The sequence below is a fragment of the Balaenoptera physalus genome (assembly GCF_965194825.1).
Source record: "Balaenoptera physalus genome assembly, chromosome: 2".
Lineage (NCBI taxonomy): Eukaryota > Metazoa > Chordata > Mammalia > Artiodactyla > Balaenopteridae > Balaenoptera > Balaenoptera physalus.
The window spans coordinates 108,290,256-108,305,901 of record NC_138883.1 but is presented as its reverse complement, the minus strand read 5'-3'; the positions used below and the strand labels follow the sequence as shown (position 1 = coordinate 108,305,901).

Sequence of the window (15,646 nt, the reverse complement as noted above, 5' to 3'; positions counted from 1 at the left end):
CTTCACCTCCTCTTGATTTCATCTGAACAACCGAGAAAAGTGCTAAAACAGAACACAAGCTCAAAGGTCAGCTGTAAAAAGAAATAAGGATCGGGACTTCCCTGGTGGCGCAGTGGTTAAGAATCCGCCTGCCAATGCAGGGGACACCGGTTTGATCCCTGGTCTGGGAAGATCTCATATGCCGCAGAGCAGCTAAGCCCGTGAACCACAACTACTGAGCCCGTGTGCCACAACTACTGAAGCCCACACACCTAGAGCCCGTGTTCCGCAACAAGAGAAGCCACCGCAATGAGAAGCCTGCACACCTCAACAAAGAGTAGCCCCCGCTCGCTGCAACTAGAGAAAGCCTGTGAGCAGCAATGAAGACCCAACGCAGCCAAAAATAGACAATAAATAAATAAATAAATAAATAAAAAAGAAATAAGGATCTAGGACCTTCAGGGTTTTAGCCACATAGAGTTCTGCACTATTTCCCAAAGCAATGCCAGGACAAGATGGTGTGGGGCAGTGTGGAGGCTACATCCTTTGGGGGGGAAAGATGGTAAAGTAGGAGCCCCTAAGAAATCCTTAATAGAGGACCATTAAAAAGAAGAAATAATTTGATATAATTTTCTTTTAATTAGAAAGGGCCAATTGAAAAGTGGGGAACATTGAGCTGTATTCATTAAAATATGCTTGACTTCCATTTATAATCACATAAGACGAGAAAAGAGATTAACGAAGAAAAAGAGAGGTAAAATCTCAGTGTGTCATAGTCTCAAGAGGCAAAGAATCAACTAAAATACATGTGATCATATATAATATAGTTTTTTGGAGGACAGGTGATACCACCTTTAGGATTAAAAATCAGGTTAAACTAAGTAGGAGGATGAGACTCCTGCATGTCTAAGGGGCTTTATCAGTATGAAGTCATGTCTATAAGCTCTTAATGTCTAGAAGGAGAATGTAGAATAGACATAATATATTTAAACTATCCAAAAATTACAGGAATTTTTCTGTGAAGAATGATAAAGATTTCCAACAACATGCTTTATTGTTTAAAGCTTTAATACCTGAAGAAAATATAACATTGATCGTATAAAAATCAATCCAAGGCATGACATAAGGGAGTTTGTGATACAAATATTACCTTAAATATGAGGTATTCAAAGGTGATGGAGAAAAACAGATATGTTCTTAGGAGCCTTGAGTGAATCAGTGTGAGAAGGAGTTATTTAGGAGTAAGTGAAGATGCGAAGATGCCCAGATAGGGGTTCAACCAAGGAAAGTGTGTTAGGTATCTATTGCTACATAACAAATTACCCTAAAAATTAGCAGTTTAAGACAACAAACACTTATTATCTTGCAGTTTCTGTGGGTAAAAAACTTGGGAGCAACTTAGGGGACTGGCTCTGGTTTAGAGTCTCTCATGACACTGCAGTCATGGTATTGGCTGGGCTACAGTCATCTGAAAGCTTGACTGGGGCTGAAGGATCTGCTTCCAAAATGGCTCATATGCTGGACAAGCTGATGCTGGCTACTGGCAGGAGGCCTCAGTCCCTTACTACGTGGACCTGTTCATAGAGTTGCTTGGGTGCCCTTATGACATGACAGCTGGCTTTCTCCACAGTGAGTGATCCAAGTGTGAGCAAGGGGAAAGCCACAATGCCTTTTATGATGTGGTCTCAGAAGGCATATATTATCACTTCACCTTACATGATTTATTAGACGCAAGACATTTAGTCAATGCCACACCTGGGGGGAGAGGAATTAGGCTCTACTTTCTGAAGAACGAGTCAAAGAATTTGTGGATATATTTTAACACATCACATAAGGCAAGAGAGAATAGACAAAGACCAGAGCAGGCTTGCTGGTAGACCTAAGACAAACTTCATTTCCTGTATAAAGCTGATGACAAGCAATACAAACTATTCCCCTTTTGCCAACTGCCAAGAGGTCCAGCTATAACCCTTTAGAATGGGCTAGAGCGGCCTCTGGCAGGAAACAAGGGATTATCTGAGATTTTTAGGAACACTTTCACTCTACAAATATCTATCCACCTGTTTCCTGAAGGCTGGAATTGTTTTAATATTGAGGCAAAAGCCACATCTGGAGAGAAGAGACAACAAAGAAAATGACAATTGAAACAAACACCAATGCAGCTGAAAATGGAAATGTTTACTAACCAATTGGTGGGGAGTCTCAGATCACAGACTTAACCTTGTCATGTAGGGGGAGGATGACAGATTCCAAAAGAATTAGGAGAAAGGACTGTGAAATAAAATGGAGTCACTTACGCCAAGGGGTTTTAAAATGGAGCTGGGAGGCCATTAAGGAGGTGAACCTTATGCATGTCCTCACCAGCGGGAACCATGAACTTCTGAACTGGGCCAAACCACAAATACTCCAAGGACTCTGCAAGAACACCTGCAACTTGTCACATTAACGAACTTTTCCCTCCCTCTAGTAACAGCCTTAGTATTCAACCATGTTTAGCCAAGACTAGCTTCTGCCTCCAACTTGAAAATTACAAAATTCTTTGTAATGCAAACCTCCCTTCTTTACCTTTAAAAGCCCCTTTTACTCCCTAGCAGGACACTGTTTGGGAAGCTACCCAAATCTGTGTGCCCCAAATCGCATTCTTTGATCCAAATAAACATTTTTTTTGCTTGATTAAGAAAAAAAAAATCAGGTTAAACATTGTCAGAGTTTGTCATAACAATGTCTTAATGCTTACCTAGACTGTTTTTTTAAAATTTTTTAAGACTTTTTTTTTTTTTTTTTTAGAGCATTTTAGGTTCACAGCAAAATGCAGAGGAAGATACAGAGATTTCCCATAGACCCTTTGCCCTCACACGTGCATAGCCTCCCTCATTATCAACATCCCTCATCAGAGTTTACCTAGACTTTTCAAACCCAAGATTTCTCAAAAACTTCTCTTTTCCTCACTTTAATAATGATAAGTAATTTCTGCTTTGAAAAAAAACAAGTTTAGAATGGTATCTTGGAGTCTACATTCATGGAGTAGCATTTTTGTTTCATGGTCTCTTAAAATATAGTTGATAAAACCTTTATAAAAGTCATGTTGTGATTGTCTCCACCTGAGAGATAAATGCATGTCCTGCTCTGGGTGCAAGTATGATTAAGTTACAGTTGGAGGTTTACTACCCCGGCCCCCAGATCAAATGCAGAGTGGCCGGGCTGAGGCTGGGCAAGCCACATGGGACCATTTTGCCCCAGGCTCCAGAATAAGTAGGAAAAATCAGAAGGGAGAAGTGCTCCAAAGTATCCAAGCTTTTTCACTGCTAGTATAAAAACCAATTTGTTCATTCATTCATTCAATATCTACTGTGTACCTGGTACTTTTCAAGCACCATGTCAGACACTGGGATACCATGAGTGAATAAGACGGACAGACTGGCCTGGTGGAGTTTGCAGTCTAGAGGACTGAGAGAAAAGGGGAACACTGGGGTGGCCATGAGGCAAGGGTCTGAGAGGCCTGAGAGGCCGAATCTAGCTGGGGATGGGGGTGGTCTGTCCCTCCCATTGGATTCCAGTCTCCTGCAAAAGTGAAAGCTTCCCATGGGTCCCTATCCCCTGATGGATAGCAACTCACCTCCCCTCTCCCACTGCAGCTGCATATGGTCTATTATAACTCGGACCTGTACCCCAATGCCAGCATCGCCAGTGACAAGCCAGAAGGCCTCGCGGTCCTAGCTGTTCTCATAGAGGTAAGAGATGTTGAGAGGCATTTTACGTGAAATTTGAGGTCAGGATGACATCAGACTTGGCATGTGGTTCCATGCACACCTGTCTGTTCCGTTTCGGCTGTGTCTTGACTCTAGAACAGGGGGTATTTCCCCATAGGGTTCCTGCTCTCTTGGCCTGGAGGCAGCACTTTCTGTGGCTGGACAGCAGAAATGGGCATGTCCTAGGTGACACTGGAAAAATGAGTCCTAGTCCCCAGCCCTATTGCATAATCAAGGAATTGCCAAGTTGGATAGGACCTGTCGTGGGTGGGGGAATCATTCACTGCTGCCCCATCAGATGCCTGATACAATTTCCAGTATCCAAGCTCCATCCTTTATAAGAACCCCAGCATAAGTTCTTTCCTTAGCCCCAGAAAATGGGAACATCTCCTGATTTGCTTGCATTTTTCCCCCTAAGGAGACAGCACGTATGTCGTTTCTCAACAGGCTTACTTGCCTGATTTGGCTTGCATGAACTCAAGCTCCCTTAAGTTCTGGTTAGAGAACATGCTATTTGTGGCCTTCAAGCTCACAGCCAGATAATCAGGAGCACAAGCTATACCTATTGCTCGGGGACACCCCAGCCCCAGTGCCTTGAGCTGGAAATAGGATGTCCTGAGATGCAAGAGGGCAGGACCATTCCGCCAACCCCCTAACAGCCTAGTGATGCATCATAACTGTCCTAGTAAAGTGGATCCTTTGGGGAGGATCTCAGCAGTGGTGATTACACACCCTCAGCAGAGCCCTTCCATTCACAATTGTCAAGCCAAGCTCAGCCTATCGAATTCTGTCCCTGTTCAACCTGCCCCATCTCTATTGCAGATGGGCTCCTTCAATCCATCATATGACAAGATCTTCAGTCACCTTAAAGATGTAAAGTACAAAGGTGAGAGGTCCTTGGATGCTTATTCACCCTCTGTTGGAGAAGAGTGTATTCACCCTTGTGTGATCTGAAGAAGAACACATGCAGGGGGCCGGGTACTGTCTGTGACCAAGTCCTAGGATCAGATGGCTCAGAATGGAGCTAGTTCACCTTCCTAGTCTGTCATATGCTCAGCTGCACCTCTGCCTTGGGGAGCAAGGTGACATCATCCCCCAACATGTCTCTCCAGGCCAAGAAGTGTCCATTCCGGGTTTCAGCATTGAAGAGCTGCTGCCGAAGAGGCCTGAGGAGTACTACCGCTACCGAGGGTCCCTGACCACACCTCCTTGCTACCCGACCGTGATCTGGACGGTTTTCCGGAACCCTGTGCAAATTTCCCAGCAGCAGGTAACTGTCGTGCTCTTCCTTGTCAGAGAGCACGTGGCATCTCGGACCCTACCACCACCCATATCATAATCAACGGCTTGATTTCCTCACTTAGAGTTTCATGGGCAGCTATTCAAAACCTCTCCAAATATCACAGGGGCTTGGAAGCACTTCAGAAATTACAGGCTGAGCTTCAAAAGTGGAGCTATCAAGTCAAGTGGGGAAAATGAATCTGTCTCCACAGTGCTTTAAATAAGAGCTGTTAAGCTGCGTTTCCTAATATATCCCTCAGTGGATAGTGTCTACCTCCCAGACAGGAAAGAGCATGGCTCCTTTACAGGGGCAGAATAAAGATAGGATCAGGTTAGACTGTTTAACAAGCCCGGGGGGATGGGGATTACAGCAATGAGGAAGTGAGGATCTCTGCCCTCAAGAAGCTCACAGTCTAGTGCAAAACTGGGGGGGACAGAGTCCTTAGGAATCATCTCTAACCCTCTCATTTCTTAGGTGATGAAAGCAAGGGTTAGAGAGTTGAGGAAACTTGGGGATCACCAGCTGGTTAGTGACAGAGCTAAGACCCAAAGATAGAGCTGAGTTCCAGGTCACTGCCGGTCTCTCTAGTCTGCAGCTGAATTTCATCAGAAGGAAGCATGGCCGCCCAGGAGACGGGGCCAGCGGGCCACTGCACACTGGCTCATGGCCCCCACACACTGGCTCATGGCCCCCACCCGCTTCATGAGCCAGCACAGCTCTCACTGCTGCTCCTTCCTTTCTACTATGAGCTACTGATCTGAGTAGCCTCGATAAATGGCAGCAAGTAAGCTGACAGGAATAAAGACATGATGAATCAAGAGATAAAATGATCAGAAAGGCAGTAATATGTCCTAACCCAGAAACTGCCTTGGAAACAGTTACAAGATCTATGTGGGTGTATGAAAATACCATGGAACTAGAAGTCAGATGACCTGTGAGACTCTTGCCTCCCTCTTTTTGTTCCTTTTGACGGGACCATCAGACTAAGCCCCAGGCCCCTCTGATTCAGAGCTGGGCTCTGAATGAGGCTCAGGAGAGGAATGCAGTCTCCGTGGGAGACTGAGGAGCCCCTCACCACCCCAGGTTTCCCTCCCTGCAGGGCAGATTTCAGGCTCAATCAGGAGCTGACAGCACGAACCCTTCCGGCAGCCCCGGGAGGTGGGAAGACAGTGGGAAGACACACGGGCTCGCCCGAGCCCCATCACTCAGACACCCGCAGGGGAGGGGCAGCTTCTGGCTTCCCCACTGCTTTCTCAAGGGTCTCCCGCCGGGCCTCGGAGGTGAGATCTGGTGGTCCTCTCCCTCGAGGTCAGGCAAGGGGGCGTCACTCTGCCTGTGGCGGGTGTTTCTGCTCTTCCCCCGCAGCTGGTGGATTTGGAGACAGCCCTGTACTGCACACGGGTGGATGACCCGTCCCCTAGAGAGATGATCAACAACTTCCGGCCGGTCCAGAAATTTGATGAGAGGCTGGTGTATGTCTCCTTCCGACAAGGTGAGGAGATGCAGCGTGTGGCGAGTGTGGTGCCGAGACGCCTGTTTTGTATGAAATCGGGTGCCCTGCTCTTGGGCACTGTCACTGACACCCTTAGGAGATGGGTTAAGAGCACTCTGGCTGCCAAGGGAACCAGATGCATGAGGAGCCACTGTGTGTGGGCTTACTGAGGTCTCCCTCCACTGACCTTGACTTCCCTGAGCCTTGGTAGAGAAGCACGAGCCAGGGCCTCCAGGCGCACGGACCAGAACCCTCATTAAGTCTGGGAGTCTCCCACAGATGGGGAAGAGAGGATGGTCTGGGGGCCTCTCTGCCCTGAAGAACTACCTACGCCTTCTCCTAAGATACATGATGGGGCCCTTTTCATGAGATCAAACCTTCTAACTTCTTACAGGCTTTCTTGGCATCAAGGCCCATCTTTGGCCTTGCCAGGTGATTCCTGGCACCACTAGCACCACCAAGGTCCAGGGATGCTCCTTTGTAAGGTTTTAGAAAGTGGGCATAACCCACATCCGAGCCAAAAGCAGCTCAGGGTCTAATGTAGCAGGGCCCGTTAGACAAGAAAGTATCTTCAGAACTGCCTTTTGTCTCATCTCCTTGAAGCTTGCACAGGCATCCGAGATCTATATGGAATGAAGCTTAATAGTTTGGTTTCTTCCTGAGCTATGGAAGCTCAGTTCTTCCTTTTAAATCCGTAACCAATAACTCCCCAGATGGACAGTTAACATCTTGACTTGCTCGGTATCTACATCAAGACAGCCGGAAGCTGGGGGTCCGGGGAAAGGGGTGAGGGGCCCACACTCTTCAAATCGCTAAGTTCACTTTCTCACATCACTTGTGGCCAAGCTGGGCCAAGGGTTCATATTTAAGGATGACCATTAACCCACTTGTCAGAGAATCAGCTCTCCTCGTCTCACATGGGGCACTTTGTTCTGTTGTTGTTCCTTTCACAGCGTGTGAGATTATAACTATCACCTGCTAAGCTTAGTGGACCACATGAAGACTGAATTTCAAGGCCCTTGCCAGAAAGCTTTAGAAACATGCCCTTCTGAACTGACCCACACATATGAATTAGAATTATGTCCTTCTCTGTCAGTTACTTAATCAAGAACCGTCCAAGAATTTATCTTTTGGGTTCTCCTCTCCAGATGTCACTAGTTAAGGTCATTTTCCTCTTTTCACCTGTTTCTTGGTCTGAAAACTGAATCTATAAACAATGGCCCCTCCTAAAAATTGAGGATGTACATGAGGATAACTATAGCAGCTTCTTTTCCAGGAAATACCTCAAATGCATAGAATTATCCCCTGGTGCTCTATTCTGGATATAACATTCTCTTTTCCTATTTTTCTAAATGAAGTATGTAGTAGTCAAGGGTTAAACGGAAATACTTCAACTCTTAAATAAAATAAAATTCCTCCTGGAGATAAGGGACACTGCCCACATAGATCAGGTAGAATTTTACTTGTGATTCAAGGATAACAGTCAGCTCTGTTCTCTGGGCTAAGTCTCTACAAGTCACCAGGGATAGTGTGACAGATACTCCCCAACAGTCAGGAGACGCGGGTTCAAGGCCTCACCTTGTTTCCTCCTGGCTATATGACGCAGGCAAATCATGTCCCTTCTTTGGCCTTGGTTTCCTCAGCCATAAAATGATGGGTTGGACTAGGTGAGTTAAGGTCCTTTCGGTGCTAACATGTTCTGATTCTAAGTGGACATTAACAACCGTCCATCCCGACTTCACGTGGCAGGGACAGCGTGTGAGGGCAGTTACAGAGGAGCAGAAGAAAGCACGCAGGAACTTGACATCCAGAAGTAACCCCCACGCGTACAATGAACTGTAGCCTCGGGGATAACTAGGCATCTTCGTAGACCAGTGCAGGTATGAGCTGGCGCCTGCAGAGCAGGCAGTGCAGTCAGGCTGGTAACAGAGCGCTTCAGGAGACCCTCCCAGTCTGGCTGGGGGAGCTTGAGGGGCCTCTAAGCAGAAGCGCCCGGACCGGCTCCAGCTCAGGACGTGGAGATCACAGCCCAAATGCAGCTTTGCCGCTGCCCCTCCTGCACGGCTTACCCAGAGCTGCTGCTTCCAAAGGCTGGGCTGGGCTGGGCTTTCTCCCTGGAGTAAGAATCTGTGGCAGTCCAAGGCAAACCTGTTCATTTGGAGGCTGATTATAGAAACTTGGCCAGAATTCTCCTCTTCCCCTCATTTCCCAAAGACTCGGGCAGCAAATGGGGCTGTCCCCTAAGAAACAAGGATGAGGCAGCCCCAAAGGAGTGAAGCCCCAAACCTCATCCCCCCAAGGCGTGCCTGCAAGTCACAAGGGCCTTCTCACACCAACGTGGAGCGGGTCTCAGACTGTAACACGCCCTTTCAGGTCGATGGGGTAAGCTTGTTTGTCAGTGGGAACCTTGAGCAATTTGGACTCAATTGTTTGCACGCTCTTCCACTGAGACATGTCTGTAATTAGGGGCTGGTTTAATTCAGGGTCTTCTCTGAAAGTTAACAGGAACTATGGGGTTGGAAAATGAAAACTCTGGAGTTTTCTGCCAGGAAAAAAGTAATGTTAAGGAAATCCTTTATGAAAGAAAGTGCACGGACCTTGAGAGGGGGATCTGAGGTTTAACCAAACTGGAACAACTGGGAGTGAATCACTTAACTGGACCCTGTATTTTCTTCAACTAGAAAAGGAACACAGAGCTTGGTTTCTGTCCTTAAGAGGTGTAGAGTCTATGACGGCCCTAGGGCAGGGTTTCTCAGCCTTGGCATCAGCACGTCAATGCTGACACTTGGAGCGGGATAATTCTCACTGTGAGGGCTGCCCTTTGTACTGCAGGATGTTTAGCAGCGTCCTTGAACTCTACCCTCTAGATGCCGGCAGCATCCCCCCCTTGTGACAGCCAAAACATCTCTAGACATTGTCAAGTGTCTCTGGGGGAGGAGGGGCAAAGTTGCCCCTGACTGAGAACCGATGCCCTACGGATTGTACAGTGACTTTCCTAGGCCCAGAACTTTTTTTTCCCACTCCTATCACAGGATTCTAGGGTTTTATATCACATGCCCTGGTCTTTATTCTATTCTATCCGTTTCCCATCTTCCTTTAGGATTTGAGTAGGTACTCTTCTTGTATAGTTGGGGAGGGCCAAGGCTAAGAGAAGTAGATGAGAGAGAACTAACTATTCACCCTTCAAAGAAGCATACCAATTCCTTCACCACTGAGGTAGCAACTTTCTTCAGAATCCCCTCATCATTCTGTTCCTTCCCTTTTGTATGATTTTTTTTTTTCTCTTGTGTATGTTGTTTCCTGTTGCCTTTGGTTAAAATGCCCTCTCCTTGTGGAGAGATGAAAGTCAGGCCGGGCACTTTTTTTCAGCTCTTAAAAAGTGCCTCTTCCAAGTGGCACAAATGGAAGTCTTGAGCTGAAGAGAGGAAACAAGACTCGCGTCCTCCAGGTGGGGTCTTGGAGAGGAGGAACACACCCTGGGAGCAGTCCAGATCTTGTAGGAGTCAGCTGCCCGATGTGAGGAAGGAGAAAGACAGTAGAGGCACATCTATATAGTTCAGGGGCCCGGTTCTTGGTTCCCCAAAGTTGACCTCTTCCCAGCCAAAGACACCAACACTGGGTCCAGATGGCAAAGGGTAATAAAGCCAGACCAATAAAACCCAAATGCTAATGTTATCAAGTTCTATTTTCAACATGTCAGGGCAAGAAAAACTTGAAGGACAAGAGGAAGCCAAAAAGTTTCTATAATCGTGTCTTCAGTGCGCTTGCTCTGAGCAAGTGCATGTCACATGCCTCAGAGCCTGGAGCCAGCTGAGGCGACACTTAGACAAGAACGCTGGGCAGTCGAGGGGTAGGGCTTTCCCCCTCAGCAGAGCTGTGGAGTAGCCTGATAGAATCTGCTTGACCCTGAGGGACCTGGGTAGTTTCATAAAATGTTTAAAAAAGAGAGAGAAAAAAACCTTACAAAGCTAAGATGGCTAATTACCTAATTTTTTGAGACTAGAATGTATGCTTTGTGGTTATTGACCTTGTCAACTTTCTAAAAGTCCCTATTTATAAATAAACTCTATTAGATGGAAAAAGATTAATTCTTCCAAAGGATCCAAATGAAAGACCAGACGCGTTCCCCTTAAAATCCCCTACCCCGGATACAGGGTCTGAATAGTCAGGAATGATCGTCAAATGTGCTAAGAAGCGGAGTCCTAGTCACACCTAATGCAGCTCAACACACCGCGTGTTACTGAGCACGCCCCACGTTAGCCACTGCGGGGAACAGAAAGCCCCACCAGGGATGTTCTCTTGCTCCCAGCAGTAAGCCTCTGGCCCAGACAGCGGGAGAAGGGGTCAGGCGGAAACCTGGGACCACCCTTCGCGGTTCTGCTCGTCGGCACCAGCTGATCCTCCCAGCATGTCTCCCCTGCTCCCATCCTGCCCTGTGGGGCCTCCTTCAACATGGCAGGTGCTTTCATGTGTGCATGCTATTGACTTTTGCACACACGAGTCCCTTTGTCTGCGATGCCCCTCGCCTCTTCCACCAGGAAAAATTTTCAAGACCCAACTCCAACCATATCCTGCCAAAGTCTTCCCCATCCCCCCGAGGGTGACTTACAGTCTCCTGCTTCAGTGCAGCTGAACTTGTTCATCTGTGTTATAGTTTTTAGCACACCACAGGGTAATGATGCATTGCCACGCAGAAAAAGAAAAAGAAAAAATATGCCTCTATTACCCACACACCACGAGCCCCTTAAAAGCAGGGGCTGTGGGCGTCTTACTAGCCTTTTGTGCCTGGCACCGTGCCTGGTGCTCATTACAAGTCTGAAGGAATGGAGCCGACCCGTCTCCCTTCCCCTCTCCCCACCAGTGTCTTCTCTGCAGAACGATCTAAACAGAAGCCTGACCGGTTGTCAGGTTTTAGTTTTATTAAGTCTTATTTTGCTTTGTTATCAATTTGCCAACAGCATTCAAATCAATCTATTTGTTGAGGAAAACGTAAAGATCAGAACGTAGCTGTCAAGTGTTGAAGGTCTGGGAGGGGGTTGCTGAGGGATGCCGTCAGGCCTTCTGTCATGTGGCCTGACAGGGGTAAGAGCCCCGGTCCCACCACCTGTCATTCCTGCAGCACAAGCAGCCTGACCCCCAAAGGGAACTGAGAGCATGAAGCACCCCGTGCTGCATAATAACCCTCGCCCACTGTCCCAAGGCTTAGGCCCCCTCAGAGCAGCGCGGCTCTCTCTCTGGGCCTGCATTCCTGCAATCTGGAAGGCAAAGCCCTCAGGCCCTAGCACGGTCATAGAAAACCAGTTCCCACGTGTAATCTGGCGGCATCTTTTGGGCAGACTTATTTGTAGAAATTATTTCTTCAACGGGTTCCACAGTGTTAAGAAAAACTCCAGTAAAATATGTCCTCTTAAGATAGTTATGCTCTGTGGTTACGGAGGGCGTCTTCCTTGCTTTTCTTACCAAAGCATCATCCAAAGAGAGGACCAGCATTTCAGTTACTTGAGTCTATGACTTGTATTAAGCATAATAACTAGAGTTTTATCATCTGAAACTGGATTTTATATATTTAAACTCTCAAATCCCTGCTAAACCAAAACTCTCCCTGCCTCTTTTATAAGACTGGAGACTGCTAAAGACATACACCTATACATATACGTATCTAATCACTGTGGAACATGTCACCTACTAAAACAGTCCATACTTTAAAATAATACACTGAAAGGAAAAGGAGTGTATTCCTTTTATTCAAAACTCTGTTTGAATAAACAGAATTGCAAATAGACCTAGAAAATGCTAGACTTGTTTCAGGAACGACAAGCTGTGTAAATCAGCTGCTTGTTCCTCCCGCTGGACTTTTCTGTGTGTGCACCTGAGGCCTCAGAAGACCTCAGACGCAGTTAACCAGCATCCCTCGGTCCAGCAAGATGCCCGTGGAAGACGCAGCACCTGAGCCAGCCAGACAGGTAGCAGTGCCCCGTGGCAAGTGGCTTGCTGATCTTCTCGGGGGTCTGTACCTTCCCGGGTGAGGCATGTGGTACTGGAGTTCTTCTCTATCTGTGTGATTTCCTTCTGTGTGGCGTACCGTCCTACTTCTGCTCACCCTGACTCGTACCGGAGCCTCGTATGGAGAGCAGGCAGCTGTCCCACGTCTGTAATGGCACGTACCCTCGTACCTGCCAGCTCAGGAGCCCCTTCGTTGCGTTCTCACCCCGTGCCTCTCATGGGCCGTCTCTGTCAACCAGCCTGTCTCGTTTCTCCTGTCTGTCCCACTGTTCTTCAGTGGGAACTCCTTGTCTCATTTGCCATTCAGAAACCATTTCTGTGTTTAATCTGCAAGTGAATCTTTGCCCCTCCCTGCACCATCTTTGATGCCTGTTCTCTGCAACATCCCAGAGGCGCTGCAGGGATGCAGGCTTCGGCTTCTCTCTCTGGGCACTAGTTCTCTAGTCGCCCCAACAGTTCTCCTGATGCCTTCTGTGACCTCCCCTCTCCCTTTAGTTAGCAGATGCCCTGGCATCTGCCTCCTGTGGGACCCAAGCCCTGCGCTTTATCCAGCTCAGCAGAGGAGCTCTGCTCCTTGATGCTTGGTGCTGTCTCACCTGGCAGGAGATAGCATCCCAACGTCATCTTTCTGCCCCGGGCTTCCTGGCGGGTAGAATTCCCACGAGGCGCCGCCCTCACTGCCATTCCTCTTCCTAAGGGGCTTATGCTCTTTGCTTGCTCAGTCAAGCTGCTTTGTTTTTTGCTGCATCAAACACTTGGCTGTAAAGCATCTGTCCCAGTCTCTGGGGACTTCCTTGTCTTCATACCTGCTTGGTCTTGTTTCATTGTTTCCAAGGAGAGGCAACTTAGGCCCTAAGAAGTCGTCATCCAGGAGCAAGGAACCCACATTAGCGCCCTGGATTAAATTAGGCTGTTGTTTATAGGGCCTAATACAGCCAAGGACACTGCTCAGTGACACAGGAAAGCCAGACTCTCCCTCCAGATCAGCCACCCAGCTGCGCCACATGCGCATGAGAAAAGTCTCATGCCTGGGGCCTTGCTTCCAAGCCTTCACTCTGCTCCCTAAGACCATGGCCTGAGGGTACCTCCTCCAGCCCCAGAGCGGGGCTGTCAGTTGTCTGGGGGCCTGTGTGGCTCTGCGGATGTTTGAGGTGACTGTGAAAGCGACGACTTTAGAAACCGTCCAGTTTGGACGGCTTAGCCAAGTGGTTAGGCTTACTAGTAACGGTCTTATGTGGCGAGAACTAGTTTAGTACCACAAGCATCTGGAGCTTTAGGAACAAAAAACAAAAGTGTATTTCATCAAAAAGGCTTGGAAAAGAAATCACGACTAGTTGGGTTTTTTTTCAGTGGTTGTTGTTTTTAAGATCCTAGGGGCCTTGGTTACCTCTAGGTACCTTAAAAAAAAAAAAAACAAATTATAGTGTGCAGAGGCCACAGGCCATGCAGGGAACAGAGCATGTGCTGTACAAACACTTGATGCTTTCCCCAGGGGGAGACTCACGTCCTGAGAATCTCCCCAAGCCACAGACTGGTCCCTGTGTTCAGGGCAGGGAATCAGGCAAGGGGAGCCACGCTCTCTGCCAGCTGGGAGGCCGCGGGCTACCAGTGGTGGCCGGCAACAGCCAAGAGAACAGGCCACCCTGCCCTTTGTGGACGGCTCCTATCCATACCTGCCCTGCTTATCCTTTCCACAGTCTGGGGCCACCCGGGAAGCCAGACCAGGGACAACTAGGGCCCAGCCGTGGACCAGGGAGGCTATGGTTCAATATTAGACTGTGGAGGAAGACAGTAGGGAAAGATCTCGGGGCTGATGGCCCCAGGGGAATCAGCCAGACTGGGGCCAGATGGCAGGAGAAGGGGGCGAGCAAAACCTCACCCTGCAGTCTCAGGTCTGGTTCCCCAGGGTATCAAGTGCCCCAAGGGGAGGTGGTCCCTGGCCCTCGGCCTGCATCTCACACTTGATAGGGGCTCTCCCAGGGTCTCCGTCGCCATGGTGGGCTCTATGGGCACAGGCTCTCCTGAGTGTCTGGCTGGGTGGCCACCATCTGCACAACTCTGGCTTCCAGTGTGAACTGGAACCACCCCCAACCCCTCCCCCCCCGCCACAAGCTAGAAGTTTCTACTGAGATCAGAAAACCACCAGACAGGCGTGTGTGTAAGCAGAGACTTTCTTTAGATGGAGAATCTGAGTGGAAGAATGAGGAGTAGCTCTGAGAACCTGGAAGCAGCTGGGGTAACCTGGGGGCTTTGTGACTGGGCGCCTCTGTGCTACTCGAGAGGACAGACTCACTCAGGGCCCTCCCCAGAGAGGTTCCTAGCAGGCTGGCCACGGGGTTTCACCTCAGATCACCGGGCACTATTTCAGCCCCACTGATGACCGCACTAACTCACCCCATCCATCTCCAACAATAACTTGCTGAAGAAGCCACGCTCCTCTGCTTCCACGTAGCAGGGAAGACAGGCTGGTATGGCGGAGGGGCTTCTCCAGTGTGTCCAGTGGGGCCACAGCAAAAGAAGAAAGAAAGGAAGGAAGGAAGGAAGGAAGGGAGGAAGGAAGGAAGGAAAGGAAAGGAAGGAAAGGAAGGAAAGGAAGGGAGGGAGGGAGGGAGGGAGGGAGGGGGAGGGGGGAGAGAGAGAGAGAGAGAGGGAGGGAGGGAGGGAGGGGGAGAGAGAGAGAGAGGGAGAGAGAGAGAGAGAGAGGGAGGGAGGGAGGGAGACAGGGAGAGAGGGGGAGAGGGGGAGGGGGGAGAGAGAGAGAGAGAGAGGGGGAGGGGGGGAGAGAGAGAGGGAGGGAAGGAGGGAGGGAGAGAGAGAGAGAGAGGGAGGGAGGGAGAGAGAGAGAGAGACAGAGAGAGAGAGAGAGGGAGAGAGAGAGAGAGAGAGAGAATAAAAAAAAAAATAAAAAAAAAAATAAAAATAAATATAAATATAAATAGAACCAAACCATGACAACATTACTGGATGGGGATGGGTGTAGAAGGCTGGTGACAGGTTCCAACCAAGCTCTGCTGGCCCCAGCCAGCTAGAACCTGGCAGCTTCCTTGCTGAGGAAGAGAGATAGGTGCCAGAGAAGCAGATGACAGCTCACCAAGGTAGACTCTGATTCTCACCCTTCCTCACCCTCCAAGTTGGCCATAT

At 48.6% G+C, this 15,646-nt stretch overlaps 2 protein-coding genes across 12 annotated transcripts in view; one reads left to right on the top strand and one right to left on the bottom strand.

Moving 5' to 3' along the window:
* Positions 1–15,646, bottom strand: part of APH1B (aph-1 homolog B, gamma-secretase subunit) — a 112,579-nt gene that overhangs the window by 41,470 nt on the left and 55,463 nt on the right. The window lies entirely within an intron of this gene.
* The window catches only part of CA12 (carbonic anhydrase 12), a 74,057-nt gene that overhangs the window by 41,637 nt on the left and 16,774 nt on the right, over positions 1–15,646 (top strand). For all 8 annotated transcript variants that reach the window (XM_082447115.1, XM_082447114.1, XM_082447110.1 and 5 more), the window contains exons 5-8: positions 3,615–3,710; positions 4,551–4,614; positions 4,841–4,998; positions 6,376–6,502. In XM_082447115.1, the coding sequence (XP_082303241.1) occupies positions 3,615–3,710; positions 4,551–4,614; positions 4,841–4,998; positions 6,376–6,502 (445 nt within the window). The remainder of the gene's footprint in view (positions 1–3,614; positions 3,711–4,550; positions 4,615–4,840; positions 4,999–6,375; positions 6,503–15,646) is intronic.